The sequence below is a fragment of the Ruditapes philippinarum genome, unplaced genomic scaffold, assembly GCF_026571515.1.
Source record: "Ruditapes philippinarum isolate M1 unplaced genomic scaffold, ASM2657151v2 ctg3982_1_1_1_1, whole genome shotgun sequence".
In the NCBI taxonomy this organism is placed as follows: domain Eukaryota; kingdom Metazoa; phylum Mollusca; class Bivalvia; order Venerida; family Veneridae; genus Ruditapes; species Ruditapes philippinarum.
Window position 1 is genome coordinate 117,449 of NW_026861093.1, and position 20,090 is coordinate 137,538.

The 20,090-nt window shown below is 35.1% G+C and overlaps 1 protein-coding gene across 1 annotated transcript in view; it reads left to right on the forward strand.

Annotated features, from left to right (window-relative positions):
* LOC132714496 (nucleoprotein TPR-like) overlaps positions 1-20,090 on the forward strand; it is a 94,918-nt gene that overhangs the window by 72,708 nt on the left and 2,120 nt on the right. The window contains exons 39-58 of the mRNA XM_060697390.1: positions 1,529-1,651; positions 1,812-1,979; positions 2,398-2,535; positions 3,777-3,978; positions 5,277-5,389; positions 6,044-6,147; positions 6,930-7,162; positions 7,505-7,600; positions 8,060-8,195; positions 8,710-8,758; positions 9,514-9,687; positions 10,517-10,651; positions 10,925-11,089; positions 11,777-11,876; positions 12,328-12,515; positions 12,663-12,846; positions 14,804-14,905; positions 15,137-15,287; positions 16,841-16,935; positions 19,940-20,026. Coding sequence (XP_060553373.1) covers positions 1,529-1,651; positions 1,812-1,979; positions 2,398-2,535; positions 3,777-3,978; positions 5,277-5,389; positions 6,044-6,147; positions 6,930-7,162; positions 7,505-7,600; positions 8,060-8,195; positions 8,710-8,758; positions 9,514-9,687; positions 10,517-10,651; positions 10,925-11,089; positions 11,777-11,876; positions 12,328-12,515; positions 12,663-12,846; positions 14,804-14,905; positions 15,137-15,287; positions 16,841-16,935; positions 19,940-20,026 — 2,743 coding nt within the window. The remainder of the gene's footprint in view (positions 1-1,528; positions 1,652-1,811; positions 1,980-2,397; positions 2,536-3,776; positions 3,979-5,276; positions 5,390-6,043; positions 6,148-6,929; positions 7,163-7,504; positions 7,601-8,059; positions 8,196-8,709; positions 8,759-9,513; positions 9,688-10,516; positions 10,652-10,924; positions 11,090-11,776; positions 11,877-12,327; positions 12,516-12,662; positions 12,847-14,803; positions 14,906-15,136; positions 15,288-16,840; positions 16,936-19,939; positions 20,027-20,090) is intronic.

A 20,090-nucleotide genomic window follows, 5' to 3' on the forward strand; every position in this document is an offset into this window, starting at 1 on the left:
TTTTGTGATCGCTTTTCGTCCGTCGTCCGTCCGTAAACTTTTACTTTAAATGACATCTCCTCATAAATCACTAAGCCAATTTCATCCAAACTTCACAGGAATGTTCCTTTGGTGGTCATCTTTAAAAATTGTTCAAAGAATTTAATTCCATGCAGAACTCTGGTTGCCATGGCAACCGAAAGAAAAAACTTTAAATATCTTCTTTTAAAAAACCCTAAGAGCTAGAGCTTAGATATTTGGCATGAAACATCTTCTAGTGAGTGTCTACCAAGTTTGTTCAAATAAAATCCCTGGGGTCAAAATTGGCCCCGCCCCAGGGGGTCATTGATTTTCCCTATATGCATATAGTAAAAACTTAAAAAATCTTCTTTTAAAGATGTCAAAGAGCTAGAGCTAAGATATTTAGCATGAAACATGTTCTAATGGGTGTCTACCAAGTTTGTTCAAATAAAAGCCCTTGGGTCAAAATTGGCCCCGCCCCAGGGGGTCATTGATTTTCCTTATATGTGTATAGCAAAAACTTAAAAAATCTTCTTTGAAAAAACCCAAATAGCTAGAGTTTAGATATTAAGCATGAAACATCTTCTAGTGAGTGTCTACACAGTTTGTTCAAATAAAAGCCCTGGGGTCAAAATTGGCCCGCCCCGGGTGGTCATTGATTTTCCTTATATGTGTATAGCAAAAACTTGAAAAATCTTCTTTGAAAAAACCCAAATAGCTAGAGTTTAGATATTAAGCATGAAATATCTTCTAGTAAGAGTCTACAAAGTTCGTTCAAATAAAAGCCCTGGGGTCAAATCTGGCCCCACCCCAGGGGTGTCATTGTTTTTAACTATATGTGTATAGTAAACTTAAAAAATCTTCTTTTAAAAAACCCAATGAGCTAGAGCTTAGATGTTTAGCATGAAACATCTTCTTATGGGTGTCTACCAAGTTTGTTCAAATAAAAGCCCTTTGGTTAAAATTGGCCCTGTTGGGGGGGGGGGGAATAATTAATTTTCATTATATGTGTGTAGTAAAAACTTAACATCGTGAAACATCTTCTAATGAGTGTCTTCCAAGTTTGTTCAAATAAAAATGTTTTTGTTGAAATTAAGAAATCTAATGTATCTCATGCCTAAAATAAGAATTTTTGAATGTTAGATTGAATCTTTCAAATATGCAAATGAGTTGTGTCTAATCTGTGGAGGTTTATAAGAACTGAAAGAAATGAGATGTGTTTTCTGTAAAATATCCTTATTGTTATTTCATTGTTTATTTGTTAAAACAGCACACTTCAAGATAAGTTCAATAAATCTTTGGGGAGAAAAACAACAACAGAGAAAGAAATTTGATATCCTGTCTTTTCTGAGATTTATACATTTCTCAGAAGATGTACATTATTTGGCATTGTTGGTTTTTTTTCTCCAACAAAGAGAGGTAATTGAGTGTGGGTTGTTTTGTTGTTTTTCCCTTCAATAAAGGAAGGTAATTGACTGTAAGAATGTTTGACACAATGATTAACTTCATATGATGTATGTCTGCACAGTTGAAGAGAGTTGGTAGAAAGTACAAGGACCAAGCCGAGGCCACCACCAAGGAGTTTGAGGAGTACAAGGCTAAACAAGAGAGTGTAGAACAGACAGAAAAACAGACAGAGAAACAATTTCAAGTAAGTATTATCAGTTCATTTGGTCTATTGATTTAAAAAAGACTGTCACAAATCCAAAATGTATTGACAAAAAGAAATGCAATTTAGGTTAAAAGTTAAATATTTAACAAGACTTCACAAGTACAAAATTCCATGTCAAACATCTTATTTTCATCATCAGGCAAATGCTGAGAAAATCAAAGAGTTAGAACAGACAATAAAAGAAATGGAGGAAAATTTGAAGACAGCAAAGAACAGTATTGTTGAGATGACAGGCAAGAACACCATAACTGAAAACAAGTTGAAAAGTGTGGAAACTGCTAATCAAACTCTAGAAAGCAACTTGAAGGTAGATATTATTAATGACAGTTTTGTTTGTAAATATATTTGTGTAATTTAAAGAACACCAAAATTAAAAAGATTGATTTTGAGAAAATAAAATAAGATAAAAGCATTTCTGAGGTATAATAGGCCTTTAAAATAGAGTGGTGGTGTGGCCGCGTGGTCAACACATCGTTCTAGTAATCTAAGGATTGCTGACCACGTGGGTTTCAAACCCTGTCAGGGCTAGGCCATTGTTTCCTTGAGCTAAAAACTTCATATTCTTAGTACTGGTTTGTTCCAGGAACGGATTCGAGAGTGTTTCAATAAGCTTTTAGCTTCCAGCACATTCAAACTAAAATAAATTTGTATTAACTAAAATTGTAACTGATAATAAACAAGAACATGTGTTGAAAGAAAAACTTTTTTCACTGTGTGTAAACTAGGAATTGGAGGAGAAAATAAGGAATGCTGAGCAAACAATTATCACAGTGAGAGCAGAGAAGGAGGATATAGAGCAAATGATCGGACAGAAATCACAACAACAAGAAGTTGAGTCGGCCAAAATCTTACAACTACAACAGGTATACTCAAAAATTAATGATATTTTAGAACAAGGATATGTATTATTAGTTATAAAGATTTTATGATAGGTTATATCGTCCTATATGAATGGTTGTTTGGAAATATTGTGGTGAGGGTTATATTGCAAATAACCCTTTATAAACAGCCATATAAACAAAGGTAACCTGTCTGGAATCTTTATAATGAATTTATGATACAACAAACTTCCTTTTTTAGAAAAAAATAAAAAGAAGAAATTTCTTAATAAATTGACAGCAGATGTTTATATAAGATGATATAAATGTTATGATTATCCAATGAAAACCTACATTACAAATGTGCAGTGTTGTAACAGTGAACATAATATTTAAATGAGCTCTCAAAATAATTTTTTGCACTCTTATTAAGCTGTTAAATTATTCTCAATTGAACAGTTACAAACTAAGGTGACATCTGGCTAGCCTGTATCTTGATGCACTATACAGAGGATATTAAATGAGTGTAGGTTCAATACTGAATTTATTGAACAAGTTGATCAAAGGGTTATGACTTTTTAGCTCGACTATTATGTAAGAATAAGTAGAGCTATTGTAGTCACCCGAGCGTCGGCGTCAGCGTCGGCGTCGGCGTTACCACTTATGTTAAAGTTTTTGTAATAGTTCAAATATTTTCAAAGTCCATTGACATATGGCTTTGAAACTTTGCACACTTGTTCACCATCATGACCCCAACCTGTAGACAGGAGGAGGTAACTCTTATCAAGCATTTTGACAGAATTATGCCCCTTTTTTGACTTAGAATTTACGTTAAAGTTTTTGTAATAGTTCAAATATTTTCAAAGTCCATTGACATATGGCTTTGAAACTTTGCACACTTGTTCACCATCATGACCCCAACCTGTAGACAGGAGGAGGTAACTGTATCAAGCATTTTGACAGAATTCTGCCCTTTTTCGACTTAGAATTTACGTTAAAGTTTTTGTAATAGTTCAAATATTTTCAAAGTCCATTGACATTGCTTTGAAACTTTGCACACTTGTTCACCATCATGAACCCAACCTGTAAACAGGAGGAGGTAACTGTATCAAGCATTTATTTTTACTATCAAGCACTAAGAATAGTCGAGCGTTGCTGTCCTACCGACAGCTCTTGTTCTAGCATTCAGTCTCCGGTGAGTGACGTGAGGGCTTATCATCACACTCTTATTTTGAGATTGTCAGAAAAGGATTTTTTTATCCTTGGACTATTTTCTTTCCTTTTAGCAAATAAACAAGCATAGTGAAGATTTCAATAAGTTAAAAGAGGAGAAATCCGAGGTTGAGAAGAAGTTGACAAAAGCTCACCACATGCTCCAGTCGGCCAAGACAAGACTGCAGTCATTGAAGGAGACCAATGACAGACTGACCAGTGATAGGTTGGAGATGAGGAAACGAATATCTGAACATTCTTCAAATACTTCTCTTGGTATGTGTTTCTTTAAAGGCCCATTATGCCTCAGAAATACTATCATTTTTATTTCTCAAAAAGTTTTTATATTATGGTATTTTGTTACAAATTACAATTTTCAAAAATATACTTATTTTCCATATAGATGAACTATCTTTTGCTCTCTCAAACAGCACTTGGTATAATTATATTAACTAAGTATTTTGTATGGAAATCAAAATACTACTTTGTTAAACATTTTGCTACTCTTATGACACATTACTGCACATTAAGCTTTACTTTCTTCAGTATTTAAACATGTATCATGCTCTAAATTCATTATTGAAACATTTAACACATGTTTGACATTTCTAAAGAATATATAATATGGATTTCTGAGTCATAATGTGCCTTCAAATTTCAATATGTTTTTCCAATCTATTTATATTTGCACTTCATGCAGAAGACTAATGTCAGATTTGTTTGTTTGTTTACTGTAAATATAATATGAGTTCTGGTCTAAGAAATAATGAGGAAATGATGTCATTATTGGCATCATTACATCAAATTTGATTTTATTTGGAATGTTAGCCTATAGTTAAAACTTAAAACATGTGTTTTCTGTTTTTGTCAAGCAGCAATTGTATGACAAGCAATGTATTTTCAGAAAAATTTAAACATATGTATAGAATATTTTGAATGAAAAAAATTTATAGAGCTTAGTAGTTGAATGATTAAATTTGCCCCCCTTGTTGCTGAGGGGCTGCTTTTAATGGTTGAGGCATAAGAATTGTAGATTGTTTATCCCTGCTTGATCGTAAGAGGCGACTTTATGGGTTTGGATAACTGGAGTGTATGCATCTAGTACCTCCAGCAAGTGAGGTTGTTTCGACTTCTTGTGTTGCTTTGAAGTTTGAAACACCGAAGGTTGCCAAAATCATCTTTCCTGTTTTGGCGCCATTTGACCTATTGTTAATATACTGTGTTGGTGTGCCATAAAACCAAACAAGCAATGTTTAAGGTTTGCTGACTTTGAGCCATTTGCCATTCACCACAATAACTTATTATAACTTTAAAAGGAAACTTAGATTATTTCATATAAGGAAGCTATCCAGTCAACTAATGAATGGTTGGTAGATCTAAATGCCTGAATTAATGCTTGAACGAGTAACAGTAGTCTTCCTCCACCAATAAAACTGGAATGTCACGATATTACTTAAACTGCAATGGTGTGACTTAAGTTAAAATCCAACCAAAGTAATAATAAAACAGTGTTTTGCACAGAGAAACGTGGAAAAATTATTTTGAAGTTTAAGTCAATGTTGTTGGTATTGTAGCTGACGAGACAGAGGGTATGGAAAGTCGAGTCAAGGAGCTGGAGTCACAGATAGATACCTTGAAACAAGAAGTCACTTCTAGAGATAATACCATTGCTGAACAACAGAAAAATGTACGTATTTAAAGAAAAAAAGTAATTAACCGTTAACGTGACGGAACCGAAAGTGATTAGCCTTTACCACCAACCAGTATAGAGCCTGTCCATTGTCGAACAGATCCATTCTAGGCTCTGTACTGTTGGCAGTTCAATATTAATTTTGTATTTCAATATTGAAATCTCTTTAAATTTGATTGGACAGTTCCAAAAAATTCTAAAAAGGATTAATCCAGGAACAACTGTTGGGTTATAATTGACTGAAATAGTAACTAAAAACAAACATTGTACCATGAAAATGATAAGTTATTGATACAGACTTTTAAGTTTTGGCATAAATCCAGCCAAAATGGAATAAGGCCCAATTTCTTTTGTTATTTTATTTTGTATAATAGAGGGCCATTGACCCCTTAATCTATTGTTATAAAATACACTCTATTGTACTCTTTTGTTTTGTTTACAGATCCCTATTAAGTTGCGCCACTTTTCTTATAACTACTTTTATTATTATCATTTTCTCTAAATCATTGCTCTTAATTATTGTTGTTATTGTATTTCTTTCATGTTACTGAAATTTATTTGTGTTATTGTATTCACTATTGAGTTTTTACTGTATTGGTTTTGTTAATATTACATTATTTACTATACGACTATAATGTTGTATACCTGTAGATGCAGCAGTTACAAAATAAGTTAGATAGTCAGAAGCTTGCTCCGTCACAGCCAGCAGCTCAGGTGTCAAGGTCAGGGGGAAGTGTCGCCCCTGATAGGACAAGGTTTGTATTTTATATGTTTTTGTTAGTTGGCTTACTTGTTTCCCAGTTATACGTGATTTTGAGGATCTTAGGTTGTTGTCCCTTGTGCCCAGGTTCTCATATGTGCATTATTTCAGGCTTAAGCAATCAGTTGGATAGAAAAAGCAACCTTCAAAAAGCTTACTGGATATTTTTATTAAATAGAGGAACATGTTCCTTGCAGGATTTCAGCATGCTTCACTGGGAGGCAACATGCAGATTAATCTCCTCTTGGAACACTTATTATCTACTCAATATTCTTATGAGTATATGTGTTGGCTTCATCTAATTGCTATACAGTTCCTGAATATGTAGCTGAATATTCAAGTTTTGATGACTGAGGTCAAAAAGGCTAAAAACCTAAAATTTTGAATTTTATCAAGTTAAGCACTTAAAATGGAAAAAAATCAAGAAATACACTCTGAATTAATTTGAATATAGACTTTTTGTGTGATTCTTAGCCTCATTCAAAGCGTTGCACTGTTTTTCTATTTGGTATATTTTGCACAATAAAAATTGCTTTATCTTGAAAAAACATGGTGAGGGAGTAATCTGAAAATTTGAACACAAGTTATTTATCCAGAACAAAATCAAATGGTTTACAAATTTTGGAGAAAATATTTGCAGCCGCGTCGTGTCAAAAACCCTCATTTTCAAAAGCTCTCTGTTAATGTATAAAATTTTCAAACTTATTTTTGCATGTACATAGTAGACCTAGTGTGTATGGTTTGAATTTATATTTATTTATTTCATGATTTTTTCAGTTCCTCACCATCAGAACCACCAAAGACTGCGAACATTCGCCCTATAGCCTCTAGTCCGGCAAGTATCAAGCCTCAGACAGTTCCAGTACAGCCTCAGTCAGCCGCCTCTAAGGTGATGGCTAGCATACGACCCATGGCTATTGCCGCTACTTCTGTGTCCACCATTACAACTGGTACACCGACGGCAACAGTGATGCCTACAACAGCTATTTCTCAACAAGAAGTTCCAGAAGGTTAAATCTTTTTTGTTCTCAAAAGCTTTATTGCCGCCTTAAACGTATTTACAATTTGTATTTTGTTTGGGCATAAGTTTTGAGCCAAAATAATCCAAATGCTTAAAACAAGGATCTAGAAAAAAATAAAATGATTTTTAGATATTTTGTTGTGAACTTTGTTTATTATTAAGAGTAACAGTGTAATGAAATTAACCTGCAAATTTTATGCTGTCCTGTGATGTTGTTTTCTTTCTTTACCAAAATATTTTTGTACAAATTTCTTCTGACTGGGAATTTTATTTACTGTTACTTGAATCTACTCATTTACTAAAATTCAAATTTACTTATTTTCATTTTTAGAAGAAGTTTTAGCACCAGTACAGCAGTTGTTCCCACAGTCTACATCAGTTGGGGGCAGACCTACACAACAAGTTCATAGAGTCATTCCTACTCAAGGTTTGTCTTTTATCACTTTATCATTCTACTTACATTATAATAACTTTTTCCGTTGGCAGGAAGATTTTTAGATAATTATTTAGTGTAAAAGCACAATTGTTTTTGTTCATTTCCTTTTTGCAAGTCTAGATAATTATATGGTAGATTGCTACAATTTTAAGAAATTGGCCTTTACTTTAGTTATCTTGGTAAAGTTGAACATTTTGTAAGATCTATCATAAAAAATTTGCTTTTGGGAGTCAGTTAACTGACAAAACAGTGGAATATTGGGGCATTCATAGGAACATTTCTAGTTTTATTCTTAAATGACATTCTGAAATATATGCTCTAAAAAGCTTCATAAGCTTTGTCTCAAACAACATAAAACATAATTCCATGTAATCATAGACTAATTTTCTGAATGGATGAGAATAAGTTTGACAGTAACTTTTATTATGAAAGACTTATACTTTATGCCAGAGTCCACAAGTGTTGAAAGCTTGCCAGAGAGTACCACAGAGACTGTGGTGGTTGAACCTGTACAGTCCACTTCCAGAGAAACTCCTGTGGTTGCCATGCAACAATCTGTTAAACGTCAGAGAGAGGAAGTTGAGAGGTAAAATGGTTTCCTATAGCTCTGGTCTAAACTATTGTATGTAATTATAGGTTAAGAGCAGTGTATCACTATTAAAGAAAAAAGTCCCCTTTGTTGATATAGATAAAATTGGTATTTGTTGGTATTATCTTTGTATTTTGCTTTTAAATTGTTTGATAAAACAGTGGCCTTTTACGTTAAGTTTTAAGTGGTAATTACAAGAAGGTTTTACTGTATATTGATGTTAGAATTTATTGTTTTCGTAAATTACAACAATAATGTACTTAATGTTGAATAAAAAAACATTTTATAGGAACAAAAAAAACATAGAAAGATAATAAAAACTGTCCTCTTATAAGGTACTTTTGTTTGAAGATAAGAGTAGTTTATTGCATTGGTTTTATTTTAATGTGATCGAAGATATTTTCCATATAATGTTTGACTTTACACATTATTTTGAATAAAACTGGAGGGAGGGGATGTCAGATAGTTAAATAGATTTTGTCATTATTTTGTGTTCTTGAAATATTTACAGCCCTGTAGATGATACTGTTGTCAAGAGAACTAGAGTTTCTACATCAGAGGTAACATATTTTAATTATCTTAATATTGCTTAAAAGTATTGATTACCCCTCATGTACTGACTCAATCAAACCGAGTCTGCAATTTTTCATGTAATTTTGTTGTGATTAATGCTTCTGAGGGATCACTTTGTTTCCAGATTTTTTTAACTCGGGCTGCAGCTTGTGCTTGTAATATTACAATAAGGGGGCACCCAAGGTTTTTCTACCTCAGTAGAGCTGAAAAAGCTTCCCTATGATCTTTTTACAATACTTTGAATTCACAAAATTTTGTGGTTGTGTCACAAAGAACATTTTTGTGGGTACTTTAATTTGTGAACTGTTTAGTTTTACAAAATGTAAATTTAAGTGATGCAAAATAATCTTAAAGCAGACAAAAAGAAATTTTGTTGGACCTTAAATTCATGGATTGACCTATCCATGAAAATTAGTTCCCCACAAAAAATAATGATTTTGCAGTATAATTGTGACTTAATCAAAATAAGAAAAAATGAATGACTCAAGCCCAACCACAGACATGTGAACTCTCCCACATTTAGCAGGAGACTCCCACTTTCTGCAGCCAAATTTTCAAAGATTTTTCATAAAATAAGGGGTATTTTCACAAATTAAAGAAATCTCCCTACTTTTGATGTTATAACTTCCTTCTTTGTTTATTGCAAATTCTAAAATCTCACATTTTTTGAAGAAAAATCTCCCACTTGATCATCAAAAAAAGTTCACATGTATGCAACCAAATATCATCATTGTTGTTTCAGCCTGATTCCAGTGAGATACCAGAAATAACGATATCTGAGGTAGCGCCCCAGGAGGCACCAGAAGATGTACAAGAGGCCGCAGAAGGTGATGCAGACCAGGAACCCGAGGAAACTGAGGCTCAAACTCAAGGGGAGGACACGGAGGAAGGAAGCCAGTTACCAGAGTCTGACCAAGTAAATATTGGTGTTAGATTAATGCAATATTCATAACTTTCTTGTCAGACAGATTAAATCATAAAAAATAATCAGATGTAACTTAATCTGAAAAAAGGGAGAAAAATGATGTATAAACTAATGATAGTAATAACTTTTTAAGTCAACCATTTACAAGACATTTAAACAATCTTCATATCTAAATGTAAATGGAACACATTGATATAGTTTGAAAGTATGAGTCCACTTGTGTTAGGTTGTATTCTTTGAATAATGATTTTGAAATATATTTAAAAGTTTGCAGTTACTTGCACAAAAAAAACTCAAAAAAAAAAACTGGTCAGGGATCTAGAGCACTAGATAAATAACTGCCGTCAGATATATGTCTGACTCTTGACTTAGGATTTGTTTATAAGAGATCTTTTGGTGTTCTTACCATGTTTCATATGACTTGGCTCTTGTATGCTCCTGAAAATGGACTCAACCATGTTTCAAACAGCTGCAAGATTACATAACGTTCAATGAAGTTAAGTATGTTTAACTTCATATTGCTGAAACTGGTACTAAAAGCCAACATAACAAAAGAGAAGCACATGATTGGTTTTATGTATTCATTGATGAGGTTATAAAAGTGGTTAAGGTCATTGCCTCTCACCACTGAGAGTTCACAAACTTTTGTGGTTCTATTCACACGCCTGCTTGTATCTTAGGGGTTCCTAAGGTCTTCCTCCACAAGTTAAGCTGGAAAGTCGCCATATGACCTTTGCAGTGTTGGTGCGATGTAGAATTCATAATAAACAAAAAAAACCTATTTGTATTATAACTGTATGGCATTGTTTTATGTTACCAGCAAGTAGAAGAGCAAGCTGAGGGTGATGAAATGCAGGACGAGGAAGGTATGGGTCAGGAACACAGAGTTAGTAGAGAGATGCAGGAAGATGATGATGATGACGAGGCTGTCATTATTGTAGAAAGTGAAGATGAGGTTTGTTTTCATTGTACATTTGTGTAGTTTGTTTTAAACTAAAGCTTCGAAATGTTCTTATGGTTAAGTTTAGGAGATTAGTAATTTTAAAGGAGGCTGTTTTCATAGTCCTGCAAGGAGTCATTATTTTAATACATTTTAAAGTGGTGATATCCTAGGTTCATGTAACAAAAGTTATATATGGAATTTTTCTTTGGTCATTAATTTCTTAATGTGTTCGAACATTAATTATGGATATCTTAAGTAAAATCCGAGAATTTATTTACTCTACAGGAAGATCAGGCTGAAGAGGATGGTGATGATGAGGAAGATGATGATGAGGAGGAGGACAATGATGATGATGAAGAAGAAGATGATGATGGTGATGATGATGATGATCAAGAAGGAATGGAGTATGGAGATGAAGAACAAGTACAGGAAGGGTTTGATGTTGGACAGGTACATTACAGAATGAGTTTTGAATTATTATTTTTTAGCTGAAACTAATGAGGAAGATTCTCATGTAAGCAAAGATCTCAAACCATTTATAAGCCAATGGATTTTACACTTTGCCTATTTTTGTATACATGCAGGTTTTTTTTACAAACTATTTGTAGTATGTTTTCAAACTCACCTTTTAACTATGAAATTTGGGAACACCTTTGCCTTTTGGATTGAATTGGGTTTATGTCGCACCAACACAGTACAGGTTGTATGGCGATTTTCCAGAAGACCTCAGGTATTATTCCTCTATGCATTATTTCAGGCACCTGGGTAGAACCACCAATGTTCTGTAAGCTTGCTGGATAGCTTTCTTAAATGAGAGAATCTGAAGATGCTTGTGTGGCTCAAACCTACAGTAGTGAGAGCAAGTGGTTTGTAGTCAACAACCTTAACCACTAGGCCATGGACGCCTTTAAAACCTGTCTGGCATTCAAACCAAACATCACTGTGCTGGCCATATGAATATGTCTTGTATGGCAGTGATTCTATTGGAGAAGTTGCTTGTATCAAGGAAGAAGACGATTTTATATTTATATAGAAACCAGGATGTCTCATTACCTTACTGCTAATGCATATATGACTGTAACATTATACTATGACACTATCTCCATCAAATCATCATATATATTTTATGTTTTGCAGGGGGATGTAAATGAGATGAATGAACAAGGTTACACAGATGAAGGAGGTGATATGCAGTCAGGAGGACAGAATCAGGATGATGACGATGTTGTTATTATAGGTATGTTGTTGCATTATCTACATAAATATCGGGGGCCTTAATTTTGTAATGGACAATGTCTCAAATGTCAAATTACTTACCCTTTTTGATACTGGTTTGAATTCAGCTGCATTGAAATATTCTTTATGTGGAATCTTATCCAGTTTGCTTTTGAGAGGATTAAGGTGCCTGCTTTGTCTATTAAAGCGCCAGAGAGGCCATCTGACATTGATATTGTCAGTATGGCGTAATACACCTAACAATACAGGAAAAATGACACAGTAAAATAAACTCACTAAAAATAAGTAATACTGTTAAAAGTCACAAGTGTGAAGGTTGAGCTATTCAAAGATTGCAAATGTCAATTTAACTAAATATCAAACAAAAAATCAAACCAGTCTCTATTAAATTTCCAACTAAAAGTAAGAAAATGTATTAATTGTTTGCTAAGATTTATTTTTCTATTTCTCAGATGAGGATGATGATGATGAGGGAGACGCTGGTGTTATGGATTCCCAGGAACCAGACTCACTGCCTGCAAGCCAGTCTAGCAGTCAGACCAGTCAACAGTCACTGGTTCCCCCATTACAACCTCTCATGCCACCTGAGAGACAATTGTCTACTGGAGGGAGGAACCAGCTTACACCTTTCATGATTGGGGTAGGATGTTTTTAATATTTTAAGAAATTTTCTCTTTAGGTCAGTTTCCGGTTTCTGGCAGTGACTGTTTCGTTTGTTTTTGTATTAATTCAGATCTGTTTATAGTTATACTTTTAAGTTTAAATGAATGATAAATTGCATTTTTAGGCAACTGGTGCAGGATTTGAAGTTGACCTTGATGATTGTACAGTGCCAAGTACCCCTACGCTAAATGTACCACGTAGAATGGATGGTTTTGCTGAGGCTGTCAGTTCCCCACAGGTGTCACAAAGGTTTATATTCGGCAGTGGAGGCAGTGAACAGAACCTGTCTTTGATAGAAGCCGGGGCAGGTATGTACACTAGATATAACTTTAAAATTCTATAAGTCAAGGGGACTCCACTGAGTCTTTTAGCTCACCTGTCACAAAGTGACAGAGTGAGCTTTTGTGATCACTTTTCGTCCGGCGTCCGTCCGTCGTCCGTAAACTTTTACTTTAAATGACATCTCCTCATAAACCACTAAGCCAATTTCATCCAAACTTCACAGGAATGTTCCTTTGATTTCACCTTTGAAAATTGTTCAAAGAATTAAATTCCATGCAGAACTCTGGTTGCCATGGCAACCAAAAGAAAAAACTTTAAATATCTTCTTCTAAAAAATCCAAAGAGCTAGAGCTTAGATATTTGGCATGAAACATCTTCTAGTGAGTGTCTACCAAGTTTGTTCAAATTAAAGCCCTGGGGTCAAAATTGGCCCCACCCTAGGGGGTCATTGATTTTCCCTATATGCATATAGTAAAAACTTAAAAAATCTTCTTTTAAAGAACCCAAAGACCTAGAGCTAAGATATTTGGCATGAAACATCCGCTAATGGGTGTCTACCAAGTTTGTTCAAATAAAAGCCCTGGGGTCAAAATTGGCCCGCCCCAGGGGGTCATTGATTTTCTCAATATGCATATAGTAAAAACTTAAAAAATCTTCTTTTTAAGAACCCAAAGAGCTAGAGCTATGATATTTAGCATGAAACATGTTCTAATGGATGTCTACCAAGTTTGTTCAAATAAGAGCCCTGGGGTCAAAATTGGCCCCGCCCCGGGGATCATTAATCTGCCTTATATGTGTATAGGAAAAACTTAAAAAATCTTCTTTGAAAAAAACCAAATAGCTAGAGTTTAGATACTAAACATGAAACATCTTCTAGTGAGTGTCTACCAAGTTTGTTGTAATAAAAGCCATACATGTGAACTCTCCCACTTTAAGTGGGAGACTCCCTCTTTCTGCAGGCCTATTTTCAAAGATTTTTCTTAAAATAAGGGGTATTTTCACAAATTAAAGAAATCTCCCTCTTTTTGATGTCAGAACTTCCTTCTTTGTTCATTGCAAATTCTAAAATCTCCCTCTTTTTGAAGAAAATGGAAAAAAGTTCACATGTATGAAAAGCCCTGGGGTCAAAATCGGCCCCACCCCAGGGGTCATTCATTTTCCTTTTATGTGTATAACAAAAACTTAAAAAATCTTCTTTGAAAAATCTCAAATAGCTAGAGTTTAGATATAAAGCACGAAGCATCTTCTAGTGAGTGTCTACAAAGTTTGTTCAAATAAAAGCCCTGGGGTCGAAATTGGCCCTGCCTCAGGGGACATTGATTTTCCTTATATGTGTATAGCAAAAACTTAAAAATCTTCTTTGAAAAAACCCGAATAGCTAGAGTTTAGATATTAAGCATGAAACATTTTCTAGTAAGTGTCTGCAAAGATTGTTCAAATAAAAGCCCTTGGGTCAAAACTGGCCCTGCCCCCGGTGTGTCATTGTTTTTAACTATATGTGTAAAGAAAAAACTTGGCCAGCTTAAGACCTTAGATGTTTAGCATGAAACATTTTCTAATGGGTGTCTACCAAGTTTGTTCAAATAAAAGCCCTAGGGTTTAAACTGGCCCCGCTCCGGGGGCCTATATACAGGTGAGCGACTTCAGGGCCATCATGGCCCTCTTGTTTTTGATATCATGGAACTGAAAGTAATTTTTCAAGATAAAAGTCCCATTTGATGTAGGTCTAGACTTATGACTTGTGTGCAAATTTTCAGACCTTTCTCTCATGTGTTTTTTGCAGAATAATTATTCTAATTGTGAATAAAACCCAAATTTTTTCTTACTGAAGAATTTTTTGAGGTTGTTCATGAAAGATTGTTCTACTAAGTAAGGTATGTAAGGCCAGAAGTAGTACAAAGTAATGTACAGGTCATTATATAGCAACTTTTTCCATTATTACAGCAATACATGTGGATGTTTTTATTTTGCTTTTGTTTTCAGCTCTAGGAATGGGTATGGACGACACACGCATGGATTTGTCTCAGTTAGAAGAAGGATCTGGCCGCAGTGTACCCTCCACACCGCTACACTCCACTGCCCCAGGTATGTGCACTTTCATTTATTTATTGCATTAATGGCACATTATGCGTATGAAATGGGATATTTTTGTGCCGCCTGATAAAGAGTAGCATTTCCAGTCCAATGATTAATTTTAAAGTTAGTCCAAACTACTTCTCTTACACTACTAAAGAAATCTGAATAAAAACTTACAGGATTGGCAGTATCTCAAGTTTTTTCGCATATTTAAAACTTGTCTGTTTTCGCATATTTTAGTTACTATTATAACTGAAGCAGCTGATACCATTCCAAGCCAATCAGAAACAGCTGTTACATCTGTCAGCCAATCAGAACTAGGGACACAGGAGGAGGCGGAGTCTGGTTTAGAACAGTTTGATGAAGGCGGTGTTACTGTAGATTTAGAAGGGTAAGATCATATTTCATTGTACATATATAATATATCAATTATGATGATGATAATGAGTGGTTAAGGTTGTTGACTTTGAATCACTCGCCCCTCACTGCTGTGTGATTGAATCCCAACAGGGACCTTGGATTCTTTCATGTGAGGAAGCTATCCAGCTAGCTTACAGAATGTTGGTGGTTCTACTTAGGTGCCCGTTTGTGCCTGAAATAATGCACAGAAGGGCACTGAAGGTTTTCCTCCACCAGTTAAAGCTAGAAAAGTGGCCATATGACCTATACCAAGATGGTGCAAAGTAAACCCCCCCCCCCCCCCAAAAAAAAAATAAATAAAAAAATACATTGTACTTCTTTCTTGCATTACTATAAGGTGCAATTAGGATTACATCTATTCAAAATCTGGACATTTTGTTTCCGGACTAGTTCTCTGCAACTACTGGCTTGAATTCAACGAAACTTTATGGGAATCATCAATATCAAGAGGAGATGCGCATATCCTCGGCTTGTTCAGGTCCGACACTTTAACTTAGAGTTATGGCCCTTTATTAGTTATACAGTATGCATATAGAGTAAAAATCGTTGCCGTGCTTCTTCTCTGCAACTACTGGCTGGAATTTAACAAAACTTTATGGGAACCTTTAATATCAAGAGGAGATGCGCCTATCGTCAGCTTGTTCCGGTCTGACACTTTCACTCAGAGTTATTGCCCTTTATTAGCTATACAGTATGCATATAGAGTAAAAATTGTTTCGGTGCTACTTCTCTGCAACTACTGGCTTGAATTCAACGAAACTTTATGGGAACCTTCAATACCAAGAGGAGATGCGCATATCGTTGCCTTGTTCCAGTCAGACACTTTAACTCAGAGTTATGGCCCTTGATTAGTTATGCAGTATGCATATAGAGCAAAAAGCGTTTCCGCGCTACTTCTCTGCAACTACTGACTGGAATTCAATGAAACTTTATTGGAACCTTCAATACCAATAGGAGATGGGCATATCATTGCCTTGTTCGGGTCAGACATTTTAACTAAGAGTTATGGCCCTTGATAACTTACGCAGTATACAACCAGAGCAATAATGCTACTTCTCCGTAACTACTGGCTGGAATTCAATGAAACTTTATGGGATACAAACAGGAGATGTGCATATAGTCGCCTTGTTCGGGTCAGACACTTATAACTCAGATTTATGGCCCTTGATTATTTATGCAGTATGCATACATCTCATTGGCATTTCCAGATATTACTATTATGGCTCTGTTATTGCCCTGAATATTTATCAAGTTCAAAGAATATTACTGGTTATGCCTTGATAAATATATAAATAAAGCCTTTAATGTCTTCAGTTGTTGTGTTAGTAATAACCAGTACTCGGCGGGGGATATAAATTCAACGAATTTGCTTGTATTTAAAATACTACATGAAGATGCACTTCACCTAAGGTCTTCCCCCATCAGTAAACCTGGAAAGGTGCTGTACTGTGATAATTACAGTGTTGGCATGATAATACGAAATAATAATAAGATAATAACTAGTATATTTTTGTTATGTTACAGTGAGGAGTTTGAGGGTGAACAGGGTGAAGAAGACTCACAGGAAGGGCTTTATGATCAGAGTCAAGATACCGAAGACCGAACTCAGTCAGAAACAGGTTTGCCTCCCTTGTTTATATTATTACCATTCTGTATGTCAGGTGGCTTGAAATCAACCATTGTTGCAGGGTTTTCATTATTACCAGATTGGTGATTCATATTATTATGCTCCCCGAAAAATTTCGGGGGAGCATATAGTCGTCAGGTTGTCCGTCCGTACGTACGTCCCGAATTAGTGTCCGGCCTATAACTTTGTTATTTGAAGTCGGATTTTAAAACTATTTCACAGAAATGATCACCATATTGAGACGATGTGTTGTGCGCAACATTTGGGACGCTACCTTGAAGGTCAAGGTCACAGCATGACCTTGCAGCAAAATCGTGTCCGGCCCATTAATTTGTTATTTGAAGTCGGATTTTAAAACTTTTTCACAGAAATGATCACCATATTGAGACGATGTGTCGCGCGCAACATGTGGGTCGCTTCCTTGAAGGTCAAGGTCACAGCGAGACCTTGCAGCAAAATCGTGTCCGGCCCATAACTTTGCTATTTGAAGTCAGATTGAAAAAGTATTTCATAGAAATGATCATCATATTAAGATGATGTGTCACGCACAACATTTGGGTCGCTACCTTGAAGGTCAAGGTCACAGCATGACCTTGCAGCAAAATCGTGTCCGGTCCATAACTTTGTTATTTGAAGTTGGATTTTAAAAATATTTCACAAAAATGATCACCATATTGAGACGATGTGTAGCGTGCAACATGTGGATCGCTTCCTTGAAGGTCAAGGTCACAGCATGACCTTGCAGCAAAATCGTGTCCAGCCCATAACTTCATTACTGGAAGTCGGATTTAACAACTATTTCACAGAGATGATCACCATATTGAAACGATGTGTCGCATGCAACATTTGGGTCGCTACCTTGAAGGTCAAGGTCACAGCATGACCTTGCAGCAAAATCATGTCCGGCGCATAACTTCGTTATTTGAAGTCGGATTTTACAACTATTTCACAAAAATGATCACCATATTGAGACAATGTGTCGTGCACAATATTTGGGTTGTTTTTACACTTTGAACTTTGTCTGTGACATATCTCTGACACAACAAGAGGTATACCTTCCTGTGTCCAAAACCTATTCGGGGAGCATCACCCGGTTCAACCGGCTCATGTTTGTTGAAATGCTGTAAAAATCAGTCTTATTTTCAGCTTATAGATTAAAATAGCCCCCTTGATCCTTGGCCAAATCAGTTGTATTTTCATTGGCATGTCTGTTGCCTCAGATAAAAATAAAAACCTTGGTGTTGGTATCTCCTCAGGGATATTTAAATATTAAGTGAAAAAACTGAGGCCCTTGTGGCGGAGGGATTGCTCCAGAAGTGAAGCCACCCTTTAACCCTGCTTGATCATTTTTGTGCCCCCACGTTAGTGGCGGGCATTTAGATTTACCCTTGTCCGTCCGTCCGTTCACTTTTGTGTCGCATGTAACTCAAAAAGTATTTGACCTAGAGTCATGAAACTTTACAAGAATGTTGATCAGCATGTGTAGTTGTGCACCTGGGTATTTTCGTCTGGATATTTTTAGTATTTTCAGAGTTATTGCCCTTGACTTAGTAAAATTTTGCAATTTTCAACTTGTGTCACACGTAACTCAAAAAGTATTTGACCTAGAGTCATGAAACTTTACAGGAATGTTGATGAGCATGTGAAGTTGTGCACCTGGGTATTTTCGTGTGGATATTTTTAGTATTTTCAGAGTTATTGCCCTTGACTTAGTAAAATTTTGCAATTTTCAACTTGTGTCACATGTAACTCAAAAAGTATTTGACCTAGAGTCATGAAACTTTACAGGAATGTTGATCAGCATGTGTTGTTGTGCACCTGGGTATTTTCGTGTGGATATTTTTAGTATTTTCAGAGTTATTGCCCTTGACTTAGTAAAATTTTGCAATTTTCAACTTGTTGCACGTAACTCAAAAAGTATTTGACCTAGAGTCATGAAACTTTACAGGAATGTTGATCAGCATGTGTAGTTGTGCACCTGGGTATTTTTGTCTGGATATTTTTAGTATTTTCAGAGTTATTGCCCTTGACTTAGTAAAATTTTGCAATTTTCAACATGTGTCGCACGTAACTCAAAAAGTATTTGACTAGAGTCATGTAACTTTACAGGAATATTGATCAACATGTGCAGTTGTGCACCAGGTATTTACGTCTGGATTTATTTAGTATTTTTAGAGTTATTGCCCTTCACTTAGAAAATTTTTGCAATTTTCAACTTGTGTCTCAAGTTACTGAAAAAGGATTTGACATAGTCATTAAACCTTATGGGCAGGTTGCTCAGCATATTTAGATTTGCACCTGGGGTTTCGCTTGTGGATTTATCCAGTATTTGTAGAGTTATTTCCCTTGACTTAGTAAAAAGATTGACAGAACAGTGGCGCGGTGGGGGCACCCGTGTCCTATGGACACATTTCTAGTTACCTCTAATCATATTCTAAAAACTTCACAATTTAGCAATACAATACAAAAATTGAACTTTGTGCATCAGAATCATTTGATGGTTGGACAAATTTGAAAAACTAGAAATATTTTCGAAACTTTTTGTATAGAAATGTCCAAGAACAGCAAATGCCTTATCTTTTGTGGAATTGCATAAATTATGTACATATACCCATCTTCCTGTTGCAGTAATAAACTAATTGGTTAACATTGTACAGCATGCTTGAATAATTTATGGTGTGATACACTCATCAGTATTATTCCTTTACATTCTGGTTCACATATTTACAATGTTTACATGTTAACAATGTTTACATATTTACAATGTTTACATATTAACAATGTTCACATGTTTACAATGATCAGATTTTTGCAATGTTCACATATTTACAATGTTTACATATTTTTGCAATGTTCATATGTTTACAATGTTCACATGTTTACATATTTACAATGTTTACATATTTTCAATGTTCACATGTTTACAATGTTCACATGTTTACAATTGTTCACACATTTACAAAATTCACATATTTACAATGTTCACATATTTACAGAGAAAGAAGAATCTGGTGATGTTGAAGCCAGTTCAAGCAAGGAGGATGTTCCTGTAAGCTCAAGTACAGACCGACAAACAGATGCTTGTAAGTGAATACAGTCAAACTTGTGATAAAATGAGCTCCACAAAAAGAAAACTTTTATTAGGTT